At 43.7% G+C, this 14311-nt stretch overlaps 1 protein-coding gene across 2 annotated transcripts in view; it reads left to right on the top strand.

Annotated features, from left to right (window-relative positions):
* Nucleotides 1-6123, top strand: part of LOC109906663 (neuropilin-2) — a 63401-nt gene extending 57278 nt beyond the window's left edge. The window contains exons 16-17 of one of the 2 annotated variants that reach the window (XM_031792299.1): nucleotides 3463-3522; nucleotides 3698-6123. In XM_031792299.1, the coding sequence (XP_031648159.1) occupies nucleotides 3463-3522; nucleotides 3698-4014 (377 nt within the window). In that variant the 3' untranslated portion in view covers nucleotides 4015-6123. Of the gene's footprint in view, nucleotides 1-99; nucleotides 2728-3462; nucleotides 3523-3697 lie in introns of those variants that run through there. The other variant, XM_031792300.1, reaches the window with a different exon arrangement.
* Nucleotides 6124-14311: the final 8188 nt, after the last annotated feature.

The raw sequence follows: 14311 nt of genomic DNA on the forward strand, positions 1-14311 counted from the left end.
ACCCCCCACAAAAAACAAAGCAGTCAATTGGATGTGCTTAGCTTGCCTCCTCTCTACTCCCCCCCCCCCGAGCCAACATATTCCTTATCTCTCCACCAGGGGGAGGTGTTCCTGGCGGGAGTGACCCCACAGTAGACACGTTGGCGCTGCCACTCATACCCACCCTCTGGTACTACCTCGTGGCCGCCGGGGGTGCCCTGATACTCCTGGCAGTGTCCATCTTGGTACGGGCGCTCTGTTGCCATCGACGAAGGCTGGCAGCGAAGAAGAGCCAGCTCTCTGTGTCCTACCACAGCCAGTCCCAGTACTTTCAGTACTCCCAGTGCTCAGCCAGTAACCCGGTGACGGCCGCTCCAGGGACGGAGCCCGTGCTCACCGTGAGGCTAGACAACCACGGCCACCAAACATATGCCCTCTGCTGAAAGGAAGAGGTGGGGCTTATAGCTAAAAACCTCCCCTTTTGATGGCATGGATCATGGATGATGCAACGGGGGACAAGGATCGGAGTGGTATTGACAGTGACATTTTCTGTTGGGTCCTGCTTTCATCAGCAGCGGATGTTATTGTTCACAGACTAACTCTTCGAACACTATTTCTATCATTTGAATCTGTCTACGGACTATGGACGTAGTTTTGGCCACTGTTTTTCTGGGGGAGTTGGTCGTTGACTTTTCACACTTCAAGCTGGGGTGATGTGATTCAGAGAGAGATGAAGCGATCTATGTGATTGGCTCGTTTCAAACCCAACCTCCAGCCTTGCAGGACTATTGGTTCAAGTTCTGGTTCCTACCCCCTGGGGTTTCCTGAAATCACACCAGCACGGACACACTCAGTGTGGGCTAACCTCCCGGCCCTGTGTGGGTGCAGTAGTTCAGCCATGCAAAACCTCTAGCGCTGTCAGACCACAAACAGACAAGCGAGAGACACTGTCTTGCTGACAGCTCTGCTGGGACACTCCGAGAAGAGAGAAGAGCGAGAGGAGGGGGAATGTTACAGACAGAGACGATGGATGTGCCTACAGGAGAGGCTTCATTGTAAAGATGGTGCTTCAGGACAGGCTGCTAAGATGTCAGTGTTACTATTACTGAAGGAGATGTTAAATAGATACACTGTAACGATTATGTGCGTTTTGTTTATTATGAGTGGGACGGGTTATTTGGTATTCCAGTGTAAGACTAAAAGCATGTTTGAATATGAAGTTGAGCATTTTTGTGTCGCCCTTATTGACCTGAGGAATCAATCTCATTCACGCAGCTCAAGAATAATATTTTAGTAGTCCCACACCGGAAACCCCGCATCAAGCTTTTGATTGATATGACCCCTCAGTCAGTCTGTGAGCAGAGTCCCCGTCTTTATAATATCATTATCATCATCATCATCATCACCTGTGATTAATGCTCATTCCCACATTGTTTGTGTTCTATCTTGGAAAGTCCTCGATGGTGTCACCCATGTGAAAACATGTGTCTGGTAAGACATGTGTCTGGTAAGACATGTGTCTGGTAAGACATGTGGCTGGTAAGACATGTGGCTGGTAAGCCCTACATCCAACTCTATGCAATACTCTCAAACAGCTGTAAGACATGTTTTTTTCCTGTTGCGTGTGCTCTTAGTTGAGAATGCACCAAAACATCATGGAAACCAGGGACTGCAAACGATGCTGCAAACGATGCTTCCCTATAACTTAAGATGGAGGCTGGCGGGATGCATCCCTCATTAGAACATTGGGGGCATAAACAAAATGGCAAAGAATGTAATGGTATAACAACTGGTGGCCAAGAGAATTGGAAATGTGTTTCAAATGGGTTGGTTGGTAAGTTGGTTGGTTAGTGGTTATGTAGAGCTCTGTGAATCAGAAGTTCACCCAAATTACAAAACAGTGGCCATGTAAACAAAGCCTAAGCATGGATTCTATAGACTGCTTTCAGGGGAATATTTTTTTATTGTGTAGTTTGGTTGAACTATCCATTATTGTACATCCAGAGCTAGTTTAGTTCAATACCTGCCCATTCAACCCAATTAACCACCAAATATGTCAAAGGTGTTTTCCGACCTCAAAAGTAGTCTATGAGATGAGTCCACGTCCCATAGTTGCGTAGATCCAGCTTATATGCCTCAACCTCGAATGAATGGAAAAGATAAACAATCAAATCAGCAAATGATGGTGCTTCCATTTTGCAACCGGTGGCCTGGGATGTGAACTTATCTCAACGTAAGACCAATTCCCAGGTCTGAAAGCATCTGACAAACTTTGAGTTTGGAATGAACTGTCCCTTTAAGTAGAACAACCGTGTTTGGGTTAGAGTGATGCCTCCACGGAATTAAATAGAACATTTCTATGGAAGCCACCATGTTATCAGGGGGGGGGGGGGGGGGTTGAAGAAGGCTTTAAGGAGTCTTCCCATTGAGTTGGGTGAATGTGTATGGCAATCAGGCTTTTTACTTTTCTCAGAGTTAAGAGGAGTTTTTTTGGCATCCACTCACAATGTGCTTTTAAATCAACTGGGGGTTGGGCACCCCACTCTGTCCATCTCACCATAGGTCCGCTCCAAACTCTTAATATCTCTAATTAGGTAATGGAGCGATAACATTTATTTAGGCTGTGGTAAGCACTTTTCTCTTTTCCCATCTCCTGTACACACAAACACAATCTCTCACGCAAACACACACCCACACACACACATGCAGTCTCTCTCACACATGCGCACATGCACCCCCCCCCCCCCCCCACACACACACACACACACCAGCAGCCAACAGCAGTTGCCCCTGGAGACCATATTAATGATTCTCGTTGAGGGCTCCAGTTAAGGTGTTCCTGCCAAGCACTTACTCCCACCCCTGTCCACATGCCAAGTGTTGCGCACACACATCTCGAGATGAAAATCAACCTGAAGTTAAAGTGGCCTTTTCAAAAACGGCGTCGAGGGTGAATTTTGGGGCGTTGAACGGAGGGCTCGGCTTATGCACTCCTAAGCACCACTCTCAGTGCTGATACTCATTGGTATCTCATGATGATCGCACCACATCACAACGCAGTGGGTGGAAGCCAGGAGGGAACTGTGTTTGATTGTCTCGGTGTCTGTTTAGCGCTCAATGCATAATCTATTTGTATGATGATGATGATGATAAAACTGTTTGCTGATACTTTACTTGGGCTTTGCACCTCTTTGTGAGCTATGTCGAAAGTGTGATTTGAAATAGTTAAATGAATGTGAATATAGTATGGTCTGTGGTAATAAAGTGATATTTTTCTACATTGTGGTATGTGTCTGTATGCCATTGGACTTTAGCAGCCCCAACACATATTATAGTCATTCATTACTGGCATTAGTAATTACAGTGAAGGAAGATTTGACATAGACAGCTTACATTATTGCATGAAATCAAAATGTACTGTGTGGATGCTTGGCATTGTACATACTTTGTACAATTGTTCTGTTGTATCTTCTTCTCTCATAGATAAGAGACCAGAGTTTGGAGACAGCAGACTTTTTAATGGCAGGGACCAGTTAGATGGAGGTAAGTGCTTCCATCTACTACAATGTATTTCATGTGTCCATTACTGCAATAGGTTTTTCCAAATAGTTTCTAATAAGCATCTCTCTTTTTCTCTCCTTCTCTACTCCTCCTTCCTCTCTGTCTGTCTGTCTCTCTCTCTCTCTCTCTCTCTCTCTCTTTTCCTCCTGTCGTCCAGGCTGGGCGTTCCCCGAGGAGTTGAGTTCCGCGGCCCCATCCTCCGAGCCACTGGAGACGCGCGTCTCCTCCTCGGCAGGCAAGGACAACTCGTGGCTGTACACGCTGGACCCCATCCTGGTCACCATCATCGTTATGAGCTCCCTGGGCGTGCTGCTGGGCGCTGTGTGCGCCGGCATGCTGCTCTACTGCACGTGCTCCTACAGTGGCCTGTCATCGCGTAGTTCTACCACGCTGGAGAACTACAACTTTGAGCTGTACGACGGCCTCAAGCACAAGGTGAAGCTCAACCAGCAGCGCTGCTGCACCGAGGCATGAGGGGAAAGAGTAGAGAGGGGAGAGGGGTAGAGGAATGTAGAGAGGCGGCCATTTTGAGGAGATTATTTTCTCCTTTGTTTTCTCTCCTTTGCTTGGACCGTGAATTTCCTTTCTGAGCTGAAGGACTACACCTGCCAGATGGAAGGACATTTTGGGGAAAATACACTTTTTTAGACTGATCTTGAGACCCCTCCACCCTGCTTCAATCAAAGTGGTGCAGTCCAGGGTGGGGTTTTCTGGACCAAAACCAATGAGGGAAGGACCGGGTAATTCCCAAAGTGGTCCCTATAGCGGACTGTTCCATTGCCAGGGGAGTTCAAATATCAACACATATCAATACCTACCCCCCCCCCCCCCCCCCCCCAAATTCCATATAAATACATCATAGTTTTCTAGGCCTAGTTTTTAAACTGGAAAGATGTTATGCTAAACTCCTTGACACAGGAAACGCCTTAGACAGGTGTTCATGCAGTGCTCAGATAGTATTTCTCTATCACGTGGACACAGTGGCCTAGAACCTAGTGAAGTGAATTCTTTATGAAGTGTTTTCGTTGAGTTAGACTCTTGCGTCTCTGTAACACATCAGCCTCAGTTCTCCACCCCATTTTCTGACAGGTCTGGGGTATTTTTAGATTAATCACCATCTTTGGTGTGTCTTTTTGTTATTTGTTCAATTCTTCTCTGTTTTCTTTCTCGGTTTGGCCCTTTGCCAGCCTGTGAATGCTGATAAAGAAAGGAGAGAATGGGGGGAGAAGGGGGGGGGGGGGGGGGGGGGTTCTAATCATGTTCTCTTCTAAACGTGTTCATTTTGAAGATAGAAAGCAAGGGAGTTTATTGTTAGATTTAGTTTCAGGCTGTTGTTGCCGGTGGGTTTGTATCGAAAAGAAGGTTGACAGTCGTGTTTACAGTAAACTGTGGCTAGGTGAAGTAAAAGGTTAAGGTGGAGATGGTTTTGGGCAGTGCAACCTATGGATTGCTGGGAAATCCAGGCAGAGACTGAATAGCCATCTACAAATGAGAACTGATGAAGAGAGAAGAAGGAAACAAAATGATGAATCAATGGAGCACAAAGTCCTAAATCAACCTCTCTGGGGACAATGTACTCTGTGTGTTGGATCAGGAACGAATCGACGATAAAACGCAAAGTGGGATACAAAAAAAAAAAGATATATATATTCTAGATCGTAACTTGACAGTGGACACACATCTGAGCTTTAAGTCAGCGATTGGCAGAGAAAACACCAATGGAAGGACACCATTTCCTCAGAGTGGACCAATGTGGTCTTGGTGTCATGGTTCTTCACTTGTGCTCTCCTCGTTTGATGTTTGTTGCTCTTTTTTTCACACTTTGACGTTGTCACGGTGAGGCTGGCGTGTTAACAGGAAACAGGTTTATGGGGAGAGGTAAATCAGGAGGATTTAAACACACATCTGCTCCCTCTGGACTCTCTAGCCTTGTGAAGGAGGAGTGGAAAAGAGAACAGTAAATCTTTCCACTGTACCTCAGACTTCTCACTTTCACACACACTGATCACACACACACACATGCATACACAGCGTGCACATGCTAGGGCACACACACCGAAGACAGAGTATCCTGGTCATTCTGATGCAATGCTGGGCATGTATAGGGCTGTGTGCGTCTGGATGCACTGAAGTGGACCCAGGCTTGTGCTGACCGAGAGGCCCAGGTTGTTGGGGGAGGGGTCGCTGGGCCGTGAGGTAGAGTCTATCCCATTCTCCCTTCCACCCTCCACCCCACCAACCCACGTTCCCTCTCCTATCCCAGAGGCTCCCATCACTGGACCCCACTGACTCTCTTCCAAGTGCCTTGGAGCTTCTGTGATCCAGCTTGCCTTTGTAGCCCGTATCAGATTACAGATACAGAACAGTAGCACAATCTGTCTGGGCAGGAGGGGCTAAAACACACCTCCCCGGGCAAGAATGAGTCAAACTCACCCCTCTGGGCAAGAGACCTCACGAGGACGACCTTGACACTGGTCAGACCTAATTGTTGCTTGGGGGCTTTGTACAGAAATGCTCTTTTTATGATTGTTATTAATATTGTTATTATGATTATTTAATAAAGGATTTATACCATACAGAGAACGTTGGTGGTCATCGCTGGATGTGCTCATTTGTCTTGCTTTGTGTGAGTTTCAGATGGGTTGTTAGTATGAGGACACTGAGGTAACCTCGGCTTGTACACACACACACACACACGCACACACAGTACATTGTATCGTCCATAGCCATGTACACACTTGTACACTCTAACAAACCAAACACCCTCACAGGCACATTTCTATTCACACACTGTACACCGTTTGTATTCACAAACTCTCTGTATAGGTCACACACACAGGCTTTCAAACACAAACATGAAAACAGACATGCATACACATAGTGTCAGCCAGCCATAGTTTTCCTCTCATCTCTCCATGGCCTCCCATTAGCCCAGACCTCTAGTCGCCCTTGTTCAGGAGCTCCAACATCAAAGCTTTGAAGTACCCAGCATCTCTCTCTCACACACACACACACACACACACACACACAATAACACACAAAGCACACACACACACACATGATTACTCTGCTTCCTCCATTTACATGGCTCCCCATCTCCTACACATGGTTTTGTTTGGCCATGTCAGCCCTCATACCTATACACTAACACAACCAGAAGGTATGGCCTGTAACATATCCGTGACTGCAAGGATTTCTTTGGCTGGCATTAGTAAGAGGGAGGAAATGGATACAGGCATAATATGAATAGGCCGTGTATTGAATTTAAAGGGAAGGTTTAATGACATTTCGTAATTCGCTAAACTAATTTGCCTCACAATAGACCAAAAAGGTAATTGTCTCATAACTTTTCATATCCCTCACAATGGATTGACAACATTCACTGTTAGCTACTTCCTGGGAACTGTGGCTCAGCTTAAGAGTTAGTTGGCTCTTTACTGAGGGCGTAATACCCACTGCTCCACAACCAGTGATTCAGAGCCTCGACACATGTTGTTACCCAGTCAAAGTGGGTGCGCGGCTGTTAGCACGCTCTGCGGTGCAACATAACAGCCCAATTATGGTCCCTAAACGCAACACCCGAACCAACAGAGGAGCACACCACCATCTGTTAGCTAGCGAGCAAGTGTGATTGATCCCAGCAGAAACGAGCTAGCACACCAGACACAAACCATGACCGAACCGTCAACAAGAAACTACCAAAGAAGACTGATTGTCGTTGTTCTGTGCAGGGGGGGGGGGGGGGGGGGGGGGCTAGGTTCTTAAGACTCAAATTATAAAAAAAGATAAATAATGTTTTGCCAAATAATGTTTTTTCCCTTTTCTCTGTGAGTTGGAAATGGAATACTCCACATGAGCTCAGAGAGACGTCTCGCTTCTAACGTTGCGCCCGGCCAGACCAGCCTTCAAAGTATCTGTAAACTGATAGGGCCAGATTAAGAGCGGCAGCGCCAGTGGACGCACAGCTCATTACTCATTCTGTAATCACAGTGTCTGTGTGAGGGCTTACAGTGGTTGCTCCACAAAAAGTTTTGCGATTATGCTGCGTGACTTTGTAGGTCCAATCATTTATTTGTATCTTGATTACATGTAGAGAGGAGAGTGTTGTGTGGTGTGATTGGGTTTTGCTGTATATTTTGTTGGTTGTTGGTGTATTTGTTGAATGTAGGTTAGTTAGTTTGAGTGAATTTTCTCTGTGACTGAATCGACAGATGAGAGATAGACCTATTGACAGTCTGGGCGAGTTGGATCTGATCGAGATGGAGTGACAGTCCATTCTCCCCATCAGTGATTAACAGGAGCGGACCCCAGAGAAGCACCAAGAGACTGACCCAGTATTCCTTTCAGCAGTATCCAGACCCCTCACATCACTCCCTCCCTCCCAACACACACACACTCCTTCTCCCTTCCACTGAGCAGCCCCCCTGTCTCACAAGGCATGCTGGGAAGTCAGCCCAGTCACATCCCTGCCTGTCCTGTCCTGTGTGCCAATGGTTCAAAGCTTATATCTGGGTCAGAGGAGGGGTGTACAGGGGATCCGGGCTGCTGCTGCCATAGAAATGGAATTAGATTCTAGAATAGATTATCCCATTCAAGTCAATGTTCTGATAGGTGGACCGGCGGCCACATTGAGTACTTCCATAGGCTAACCTAATTGCCTCCCTTCTAGTAATTATATTTCTATGATCGCTATCGCCCAAACACAGTGACATCCACAGCCACCTATCTAAACATTTACAGAAAGACAGGCTGTCACTCTTTCCTAGCGATTCATTCTCCGCCACTACAGGATATGGCTTCTGAAAGCAAATAAATGGAGGAAATATTAGAACAGGAACATAGAGTATCTCTGTTTGTGAGCTCAAACTAGGCCAGACTCAATGTGGATCTGTGTCACAAATGTAACCCTATTCCCTGCATAGTGCACAACTTTGTAGTAGTGTAAGTACACCACTATATAGGGAATAGGTTGCCATTTGGGACGCAACCTGGTTCTCGCTCCCCTGTCATGGAAGGTCATCATGGAGGAAATTCACTCAGTATACATATTCCCTGTGAGCTGATAGAATGATGCGCTCTTAAAGCTGAAGACAGCAAGAGGAAACCTTCAATTATCAATGTATTGCTCTGTTTGTAATTACCATTCAGATGGTAATTTCTCAAGTTATTAGTTGACCTTTGAGGTCAAATGTTTTTCATAAAGATCTAATACAGTGCCTTGCGAAAGTATTCGGCCCCCTTGAACTTTGGGACCTTTTGCCACATTTCAGGCTTCAAACATAAAGATATAAAACTGTATTTTTTTGTGAAGAATCAACAACAAGTGGGACACAATCATGAAGTGGAACGACATTTATTGGATATTTCAAACTTTTTTAACAAATCAAAAACAGAAAAATTGGGCGTGCAAAATTATTCAGCCCCCTTAAGTTAATACTTTGTAGCGCCACCTTTTGCTGCGATTACAGCTGTAAGTCGCTTGGGGTATGTCTCTATCAGTTTTGCACATCGAGAGACTGAATTTTTTTCCCATTCCTCCTTGCAAAACAGCTCGAGCTCAGTGAGGTTGGATGGAGAGCATTTGTGAACAGCAGTTTTCAGTTCTTTCCACAGATTCTCTATTGGATTCAGGTCTGGACTTTGACTTGGCCATTCTAACACCTGGATATGTTTATTTTTGAACCATTCCATTGTAGATTTTGCTTTATGTTTTGGATCATTGTCTTGTTGGAAGACAAATCTCTGTCCCAGTCTCAGGTCTTTTGCAGACTCCATCAGGTTTTCTTCTAGAATGGTCCTGTATTTGGCTCCATCCATCTTCCCATCAATTTTAACCATCTTCCCTGTCCCTGCACATGTTTGGTGTGTCCAGGTGGCTTGTGGCAAACTTTAAACAACACTTTTTATGGATATCTTTAAGAAATGGCTTTCTTCTTGCCACTCTTCCATAAAGGCCAGATTTGTGCAATATACGACTGATTGTTGTCCTATGGACAGAGTCTCCCACCTCAGCTGTAGATCTCTGCAGTTCATCCAGAGTGATCATGGGCCTCTTGGCTGCATCTCTGATCAGTCTTCTCCTTGTATGAGCTGAAAGTTTAGAGGGACGGCCAGGTCTTGGTAGATTTGCAGTGGTCTGATACTCCTTCCATTTCAATATTATCGCTTGCACAGTGCTCCTTGGGATGTTTAAAGCTTGGGAAATCTTTTTGTATCCAAATCCGGCTTTAAACTTCTTCACAACAGTATCTCGGACCTGCCTGGTGTGTTCCTTGTTCTTCATGATGCTCTCTGCTCTTTTAACGGACCTCTGAGATTATCACAGTGCAGGTGCATTTATACGGAGACTTGATTACACACAGGTGGATTGTATTTATCATCATTAGTCATTTAGGTCAACATTGGATCATTCAGAGATCCTCACTGAACTTCTGGCGAGAGTTTGCTGCACTGAAAGTAAAGGGGCTGAATAATTTTGCACGCCCAATTTTTCAGTTTTGGATTTGTTAAAAAAGTTTGAAATATCCAATAAATGTCGTTCCACTTCATGATTGTGTCCCACTTGTTGTTGATTCTTCACAAAAAAATACAGTTTTATATCTTTATGTTTGAAGCCTGAAATGTGGCAAAAGGTCGCAAAGTTCAAGGGGGCCGAATACTTTCGCAAGGCACTGTATCTATGGGGCTCCGGAGTGGCGCAGTGGTCTAAGACACTGCATCTCAGGCGTCAATGCAGTTCCTGGTCTGAATCCAGGCTGCAACACATCTGGTTGTGATTGGGAGTCCCATAGGGCGGCGCACAATTGGCCCAGCGTCGTCCAGGTTTGGCCGGGGTAGGCCGTCATTGTGAGAAAGAATTTGTTCTTAACTGACTTGCCTGGTTAAATAAAGGTTACATTTTTTTTAATTTAAAACCTCATAGATATAAAGTCCCCTATTTAGGGGACCTGTGTGGTTTTGGTACTGGTTCCGACCAACATTTTTGCTTGTATATAGATCTGTGGACACTGTAGATCGAAGGCGTAGCCCTGGTTCTCACGGACACAGAAGTATATCTCTTCCGCCTGTGTGATGTAGGATGTGAAATCTGTCACCACTTGAAGTTGGGATTTCCCTCCTACCATTTAATTCGCTCTTATGACTGTCCATCAACTTCTGGCTAAACCCTACGTTAAAGCCACTAATTAAGCACATACCTGCAATCCTTACGACACATTCAAAGCAACTGGGAACTCCGACTTCAGTGCGTTCAAGACAACTGGGAAAAATGCTCCCACTGAGATAAATCCTTTTGAATGGTCATCCAACTCGCTAGAGCTGTGTGACGTTCACAGCGGTGGGGGAAGACGTTTTGTTTAAGAGAGACCTTTTTATTTTTATTTATTTATTTCACCTTTATTTAACCAGGTAGGCCAGTTGAGAACAAGATCTCATTTACAATTGCGACCTGGCCAAAAAAAGCAGTGCGACACAAACAACCACATGGAGTTACACATGGAATAAACAAACATGCAGTCAATAATACAATAGAAAAAGTATATATACAGTGTGTGTAAATGAGCTAGGATAAGGGAGGTGAGGCAATAAATAGGCTATAGTGGCAAAATAAGTACAATATAGTAATTAAACATTGGAGTGATAGATGTGCAGAAGATGAGTGTGCAAGTAGAGATACTGGGGTGCAAAGGAGCAATATTAATAAAATAAACAGTATGGGGGATGGGGTAGTTAGATGGGCTATTTACAGATGGGTTATGTACAGTACAGGTGCAGTGATCTGTGAGCTGCTCTGACAGCTGGTGCTTATAGTTAGTGAGGGAGATATGAGTCTCCAGCTTCAGTGATTTTTGCAGTTCGTTCCAGTCATTGGCTGCAGAGAACTGAAAGGAAAGGTGGCCAAGGGGATGACCAGTGAAATATACCTGCTGGAGCGTGTGCTATGGGTGGGTGCTGCTATGATGAACAGGGAGCTGAGATAAGGTGGGGCTTTACCTAGCAAAGACTTATAGATGACCTGGAGCCAGTGGGTTTGGCGACAAATATGAAGCGAGGGCCAGCCAATGAGAGCATACAGATCGCAGTGGTGGGTAGTATATGGGGCTTTGGTGACAAAACGGATGGCACTGTGATAGACTGCATCCAATTTGCTGAGTAGAGTGTTGGAGGCTATTTTGTAAATGACGAAGTCAAGGATTTAGAAAATATGCACATTTATTCATACAGTTTTGTTGAATAGGAAATAAAAAATATTAAAATATTATATATTTTATAGGATGTATCATATTTATACTGTGTACTTGAGCTTGTGTCCTCAAAGGTGATTACACCTCAGCAATGTATGACTATTTTTACCAGAAAGCTGAGATTAAACCTTTCTTGAAGTATGCAGCATTACTAGAAATTGTTTATGCCCCTCATGATAAATAACTTTTTGGGATTACGGGATGTGCGGGGTGTAATCCCGCACACCCCGTAACCTTTTGTCGCTACTTTCACTATCTGTTTGTGACAGAAAATCGGTCCTGAGGTGTCTGCACAAAGTCACCAGCTTAATGTGCTCTTCTTCTCTCTTCTCAATGCAACATGTCAACTGCCACCACAGACAATATTTCACTCTGGCCCCATACTCACTCATGTTGTACAATGTTGTACTCACTCATGTTGTACAAACCATTTGATACACTGGTTGTGATTAGGGCTGTTACAGTGACCGTATTACCGTCACACCAGCGGTCATAACAGCAGTCAAAATCCACATGACCATTTAGTCACGGTAATTAAGCTTCTCCAAGCTCTGATGCTGCTGATGGTCATTAGTAGCCTACCGAACTTGCTAACTGCCTGGTACTTGGCACTCTATTGTCCTTCTAATCTAATCAAACACTTCACGAGAGCCCATGAGCTCATGTTACACAACATTTCTATAGGCTATGCAATTGTGTGAGAAAAAAGAGTGATGGCCTCTATTAAAAAGAGGAGGATCCCATCAGCTTTCTATAGGCTAGGTCTAATATATTTACTTCTTAACTTTGTTAATATTGAGCACTTTGCTTATCTTTACAACAGGAGTATAGCCTACCCGGCAGGCATGAATATAAACCATAGGGAAAAGCGTCCTCCATTCGCTATTTAAGTGCACAGATGACATGTATTCTTTCCTCCTGCCTGTTTCGAGACAGTTACATGATAATGGTCCATTCTAAAAAAGATAAAAAATTCAAGCAATAATTATTTTGTATATGTAAATACAAAATTAAATCAAGAATAGTGTGATGGGTGACAATTATTTTTTTATTTTTTATTTTACCTTTATTTAACCAGGTAGGCAAGTTGAGAACAAGTTCTCATTTACAATTGCGACCTGGCCAAGATAAAGCAAAGCAGTTCGACAGATAAAACGACACAGAGTTACACATGGAGTAAAAACAAACATACAGTCAATAATGCAGTATAAACAAGTCTATATACAATGTGAGCAAATGAGGTGAGAAGGGAGGTAAAGGCAAAAAAGGCCATGATGGCAAAGTAAATACAATATAGCAAGTAAAATACTGGAATGGTAGTTTTGCAATGGAAGAATGTGCAAAGTAGAAATAAAAAATAATGTGGTGCAAAGGAGCAAAATAAATAAATAAATAAAAATTAAATACAGTTGGGAAAGAGGTAGTATATATATATATACAATATTAGCCTATCAATTGTGAATGATACATCATCAATTGTGAATGATACATTATCACTTGTGAATGCTGCCCAGTTTAAGGCAAGAAACATCACATGCTTTTTTTGGCGACTTTTTCAAATCATCGTCGAACACCTCATGTAGCCTAGCTCATAGGACTATATGTTTTAATAAGGTTAGTATCACACCTCATGTAGCCTAGCCCATAGGCCTATATGTTTTAATAAGGTTAGTATCACACCTCATGTAGCCTAGCTCATAGGCTTATATGTTTTAATAAGGTTAGTATCACACCTCATGTAGCCTAGCCCATAGGCCTATATGTTTTAATAAGGTTAGTATCACACCTCATGTAGCCTAGCCCATAGGCCTATATGTTTTAATAAGGTTAGTATCACACCTCATGTAGCCTAGCTCATAGGCCTATATGTTTTAATAAGGTTAGTATCACACCTCATGTAGCCTAGCTCATAGGCCTATATGTTTTAATAAGGTTAGTATCACACCTCATGTAGCCTAGCCCATAGGCCTATATGTTTTAATAAGGTTAGTATCACACCTCATGTAGCCTAGCCCATAGACCTATATGTTTTAATAAGGTTAGTATCACACCTCATGTAGCCTAGCTCATAGGCCTATATGTTTTAATAAGGTTAGTATCACACCTCATGTAGCCTAGCCCATAGGCCTATATGTTTTAATAAGGTTAGTATCACACCTCATGTAGCCTAGCCCATAGGCCTATATGTTTTAATAAGGTTAGTATCACACCTCATGTAGCCTAGCTCATAGGCCTATATGTTTTAATAAGGTTAGTATCACACCTCATGTAGCCTAGCTCATAGACCTATATGTTTTAATAAGGTTAGTATCACACCTCATGTAGCCTAGCCCATAGACCTATATGTTTTAATAAGGTTAGTATCACAATTAAAGTGACCAAATAACTTCTTAAAATGAAGCATATTAATCCGCTTTACAACAGGTGTAGTGCCTAACTGGCATACATAAGCAGTGTATGAGTTTCAAGTTTGGGGAAGATAATTTCCACCATAAAAATGCACCTTTATAATAAAAGCATTACATGCA

Source organism: Oncorhynchus kisutch, linkage group LG16, assembly GCF_002021735.2.
Source record: "Oncorhynchus kisutch isolate 150728-3 linkage group LG16, Okis_V2, whole genome shotgun sequence".
NCBI classification, from domain to species: Eukaryota; Metazoa; Chordata; class Actinopteri; order Salmoniformes; family Salmonidae; genus Oncorhynchus; species Oncorhynchus kisutch.